Source organism: Apostichopus japonicus, chromosome 7 (genome assembly GCF_037975245.1).
Source record: "Apostichopus japonicus isolate 1M-3 chromosome 7, ASM3797524v1, whole genome shotgun sequence".
Classification (NCBI taxonomy): domain Eukaryota; kingdom Metazoa; phylum Echinodermata; class Holothuroidea; order Aspidochirotida; family Stichopodidae; genus Apostichopus; species Apostichopus japonicus.
The window spans coordinates 22,068,876-22,074,875 of NC_092567.1; the positions used below are offsets into that span (position 1 = coordinate 22,068,876).

At 39.7% G+C, this 6,000-nt stretch overlaps 1 protein-coding gene across 1 annotated transcript in view; it reads left to right on the forward strand.

Annotated features, from left to right (window-relative positions):
• The first annotated feature begins 2,851 nt into the window (after positions 1-2,851).
• Positions 2,852-6,000, forward strand: part of LOC139969749 (fibrinogen-like protein A) — a 7,158-nt gene continuing 4,009 nt past the window's right edge. The window contains exons 1-4 of the mRNA XM_071974966.1: positions 2,852-3,683; positions 4,572-4,701; positions 5,283-5,437; positions 5,909-6,000. The exon at positions 5,909-6,000 is cut by the window's right edge and continues 117 nt beyond it. Of these exons, the coding sequence (XP_071831067.1) occupies positions 3,336-3,683; positions 4,572-4,701; positions 5,283-5,437; positions 5,909-6,000 (725 nt within the window). The 5' untranslated portion in view covers positions 2,852-3,335. The remainder of the gene's footprint in view (positions 3,684-4,571; positions 4,702-5,282; positions 5,438-5,908) is intronic.

Here is a 6,000-nt window from a genome sequence, read left to right on the forward strand (position 1 = left end):
TTTCGGATCGCTTCTCGGCCATTTTGGTTAAGATGATGTGTAGCAGTATGTTCCCTTTCTAGTGGAATGGTGATACACACCCGACGATGATCACACAGTCACAGTCTTGATGCAAGGGGACTGGGATTGAGAGCGGATCAGTCGTTCGGTAGTTTGGTTTTCGTGCCTAGGTTCTTTCCTGTGACGGTGACTTTTCTTAAAAAGTTTTTTTTCCGGACGATTATAAAAGGAAGGAGTTGTATTCTGTTTAAATCCCGTGCTATTAAAACGAAAGCTATATCACTCGAGGCATGCATAACTATAAACATTGTTTTTTTGAGGGAGAGCGGGTCGAATTTATTGCCAGATCGACTGGCCTTTTAGAGACCGATGGATAATTTCAGGGACTCGAGTTCACTAAAAATAACCGTCCTATTTTCTATGATGACTATCATATTTATTAACCCATCGGTACATTTTCAAGGTTCTGATTCACAAAGCAAATGTAACCACATAATTAGCCGTTCACATTATATACTATTTTATCATGTAACAATATTCCTTTTTGTTAAGTTGACGGAGAAGTAACGGGCTCTGTTATATTCCGTCATGAGATATTAAAAAAACTAAGAATAAGCCTGAAATGCTTTGGCATGATTCTTCCGTGAAAGGAACCCTTTGACATTTCCGTTTGATGGCATAACCAGGCCTTCGACTAAATGCGTAAATAGCTAATTGAGTTTGTTTAACTTCTTTGCTCATAACATCTACAACAAATAACTTGAATGATACATTCATATACTTCTAAATTCATTTTATATTTGAACCCATGTTTATCATTTAGATTATCATCCTACTGTAACTTTATTGTAACAGTTTAAGCTTCAATGTCAGCAATAGTCGGTGTGATGATGGAATATGTGATGAACCCATGCATGCAGTCGGCTGAAGAACGAAGAATGGGAGAGTTTAACCGAAAGTAAATTTAATGTGATCTTGGCGATCAAACTAGACATTTAAACATGGATAAATTATTGGGATTTATCTCTTACTTTTATCTTTGTCTTGGGTGGGGAAGGGGTGCGGCGGGGGTGGTGGGGGGTGTTCGCGGGGGTGTTCGTCCGAACCTAACCCACTTGGTACATGTTCGTTTATCTTTTTCCCGGTCGGCAGTGTTTTCGCGGTAGTCAGGTTTGAATATTTCGGTAATCTGTACTAAAGTGTAATAAACGCAAAACGTACAATAATATTTCAGTAGAAAATAACAATGGTTTGTATTGGCCACCGTAGAATTAACAAATCGCTCGAAATCTCGTCAAATTAATTGTTTTCTGAGCAAATTTTAATATTGATTATATTAACAAAACATCAAGCCACTATAATGAAGCAAATAATTAGAGATGACTATTTTCATGAAGACGAACGAAAGCCGAGAAATTTAGCAACATAAAGCATGGAAGGCCCAAAGTCAACATCAGTGTTAATTTATAACATTAGGTTCACTAAATGCAAAGTTGAGCAGCTTTGATGGGTTTCCGTCGGGGAGACTGGAGGTGTAACTCCCCTAATCATATATATATATATATATGTTTGATTATTTTCACCTTCAGTCCTTAACTACGGAAGCGTAGAAGGGACATTGCATTGACGAGTTACCAACTTGACAAAACGACAATTATCTGCAAATTGACGAGTTGACGAGATGGAAACGTGACAAAATTCAGAAAATTGATGCATTGACGAGATAACGGATCTCGTCAATGCATCAATTTTCTGCAAATTGACGAGTTGCACACTTACTACCATCTCGACAAGATGACAAAATTCAGAAAATTGACGTTTTGACGAGATAACACATTATGCAGTCTTCAAAGATTTTTCGGTTGCTTCGTAGTTGATGATGATAATAAGATAATATCGTTGAAACTGGCCTAAGAGATGCGTACGGTGTCTACAAGGAGGAGGTGTCGGGGCTGGAGGAGGGGTCTTAGGTGAGGGGTGTCACTCTCCCCTTTGGGGATCATGCATATAAGAAAGGATTCTCAAATGCGAAATGGTGCGAACTTTTGTACCTTCAAAGAACATTAGTTTTCAAGAACTTCAATTCGTCAAAGCTATGTTGGAAATATCACGCCTTCGAACAATGTGCACAAGAGAACATCTTATCGTATATACAAATCTCGTACTCATGTTCATGCATAGTAACTTGTATCTGTGCTACAATTCCCACAGTCACATAGGGAGGGGCATGTTTGGATATGTTGTACTGATGTTAGTGCAAGATTAAGTACAGAGAGGTTTGTACTATAGTATTCGTGCTCATAACAAGGGGAATTCTTCTTGTACTCGACGCACGAGTCATGCATGTTCTACATACGTATTACAAGTATTGTAATACTAAATTTGTATTGTATGCATGCCTTTCACAGGCTTTTGTAAAAACGGTCAAACGACTCACAGGTGTTTTGATCTCTTAAACTTCCACTTTGGAGAATATCGATAATGATTTATTCAAGAGTTTTATTTGTAATGGACAGATCGATTGATCTTTCCATGACAACTCCTCTCTCCACCCCTCTCTCTCTCTCTTTTGAAAGACAAAAACAAAATCAAAACTTCGAATCATTCTCATATTCTTATATCTTTTTAAAGGAAATGTAAGAGTCGACAAGACCCAAACAAAATAATTTAATATGTTAAAAGGTCCATTTGAAGATCTTTTTAAGAATACGGGGTTATCTAAGTGCACCATTCGTTGGGCAAGTGGGCAGGCCAACATGTACTTCAACAAGCTTTTACATAAAGAACCCATTTACCCTCGCGGGGAATTCGGACTATAAAAATCAATGAAGTTCTTGAAAAGACTCTCTTATTCACACACACTCGTCTGGTCACACTCGTCCACTACAACACATGCACGTATCCCTATATATACTCAGTACAATGTCCATAAGTATATTATAATGTTGTGGAGTGCTACGTCCGGCTGATTGGAAAGTACCGGTAGAAGCTGGCTTAAGACCATCGAAATTGATCACAATTTGAAAAGGGGAAAAAAGTGATTTTCTGACTTGAAGGAGATGGACCATAATTTCTTCCTTATGTATTGAACTTCATCTGATCGTTGGAGGAACCGTATCGGGCTTTTGTTTATCCTAGAAAATATACCGATATATTGGACAAAAGACTACACCGATATTTTGGACAAGAGACACCTATATATTGGACAAGAGACTATACCGATAAATTGGACAATAGACTATACCGATAAATTGGACAAGAGACTATACCTATATATTTGACAATAGACTATACCGATATATTAGCCAAGAGACTATACCGATAAATTGGACAAGATGACAAAAGTCCGGTTGATATCGGCAGTGGTCACATTATTCATGATTATGCAAATCCATTGCATATCATCACAATGTACTGGCTCTTGGAGATACCTGGAAAGAAACCCATCAACCGATAAAGACCATAGACTTGAAAACCATCTGATCAGGAACTTGACCGGAGTACGTTCCATTCTAGGATGCTTGTCTCTCTGTGTGAAACATGGAACGACTTGTGAGTCGATCAATTTCTCAGAATCTCTGGAAGAATGCCATTTGAACGGAGACACTAAATCGGGTAGTCCGGGAGATTTTGTTGCCGATACAGATTTTGATTACTATGCTTCTGGTTCAACCCACTGGATGGTAAGTAAGGGAACTTGTGAGAAGGACCGAGCTTCATCAATATAGGGTTGGGGGGGGAGTCATATTGGGTCCCGGACATTGGGTTATGTTGGGTTACGTCACCGGGAGCCTTGTTTTCCGGCTGAAGGGACATTAGTCTATAAAGTTTGTTATGATTGAAAATGGACTTATAGATGCAAACAAGTTCTATGAAGTTTGGCGACTTCCGAAGTAAATATAGCTTCAAGGAATTTTCAGTGTTTAGGAAGCTTAATTCTATTAAAGTAATTAAGAATAGCGCCATCTGTTTAGCCTCAGTGGGGGAAGAGGCTATCATTGCGCAATATGCTGTTTACTGAAGTGACAAAATCTAAAAAGTGACAAAACACTATAAGTAAAGAAGAAGACAGAGAACTCGTAAAGGGTTAAAACGTAAAGGCTACCTATGAAAGGCTGGGTTTGTGCATGGATAAGAGGTGGCGGGGGGGGGGGGGTTGGGAGGAGGAGAGGGAGGTGGTTACCATACATAGGGCAATGTTATAAAGTGCACATATGAATTGGCATGCACAAGGCTGTCTGGAAATTAGTAATTGAAACACTGTTCTAATGTTTCATACGGTACAGTATTTAATAGTTTAGATCATTATCAAGCAGCTGGATGTTATATTCGGAAAGAGGGAGGAGGGAAGGGCGAAGAGGGTGGGTGGGTGGGTGGGTCGGGGGGGGGGTCATCCTAATCACGGGATGATGCATTCACATGCATAAGATTTACGTCAGTATATGCACGAAATACTTCCTTTAGTAAACAAACCATAATAAACTGCTGATAACACCAGCGATATTGTGAAAGTGAAAACCTTTTCATTTTCAATAATCCTATTGTTTCTTTCATAATTCAATTACGTCAAGGATTCTCAAACGCACGCATGCGCAGACGAGGACGCATGTTATAATTCAGCGACCTGTACAGAATATTGTCACCCACCGTGGCATCGATGCGACTGCCACGAAGATTTCACTGGTGAACAATGTACGCTGTGTAAGTACAACACTCGTCAATAATTTGGCACGTTTGGCACATTTTTGGTTTAATTTATTTTTAATTGTCTTTGTTTTAACGATCGAAGACTTCTTTAGTTACATTTTTCTCAACAGTTCTCAACAGATTTCACTTTTGACATTAACATATATGTAAACAGGCGCTTCATTTACAAATAACAAAAGGTTCTCCTAATCTATGGGGGGCCATGTTCCTCCTGTGTCCACCACACCCTTAGTACCCTCCGTCTTGTTTACATTTCGCAGTATAGACCGTAGGCTGGTCGTTGTATGTATTATTCCATAGGTTGCTTAATTTATTTTACTTTAATGTGGCCTATTTCTATTGTTTTAGAAATGTCCTTCAGAGTCTAAACATAATTCCGATCGTAATTCGGTGGGTGTAGGGTAGGGGAGGTCCCCGAGCGGACCGTGCGTGGCCGGGTGGAGGGGGGGGGGTGGAGGGTGGTAAAGTGTTAACGGTGGTAAGTATATTTGACTATGTGTCTTCCACTATCTTGTAAATTTCTACATCAGTTTATGAAATTAAATATCTAGCTCTAATTTTTATTTTGTATACAGCAACCCATTACAACGGTATCGCTTCCACTTGTAAAGCATACCACGATGCGGGACACACTACCAGCGGTGTCCTACAGGTGGATCCTGACGGGAATGGTGAATTCGATGTCTACTGCGATATGGAGACCGATGGCGGTGGATGGACGATATTTCAGGTATGGATAATCGTATAATGTAGACTCATCCGTTTTAACACAATACCGTATAATGTAACCAAGTTTTCAGTTCATGTTGCGAGAAGCACGAAGGTAACGTTGGGTGGGTGGGGGGGGGGGCGAGGGATGGGGGTAGGTACGGGGACGGGTTAATATGATGGATGGACAAGTCTGCGTGACACTTCAATATTATGAAGATGCATTGGTTAGAATGAATTGTGCATGAATCACAATTTCCATGTAAAGCCTGACATGTGTATCATATAAGCTTATCCAACGTGCACCGTTAATTGAAGTAGGGGGTGGGAGGGGGGTGGGTGGGATACCCAGTATATTGAAACGTCGTAATGTCCCTAAAACTAAATACCAACCAACCTTAATATATAATTATGGAAAATACAAAAACAGATTTTTGTTGTTGTTGTTGTTAAAGACTTCTCCGTTTTATCCTCTTTTTTTTGTTACCGTCAGAAACGTTTCGATGGCTCTGTGGATTTCTATCGATCCTGGAGTGACTACGTTAATGGCTTTGGTTCTATAAGTGGCGAATACTGGCTCGGCTT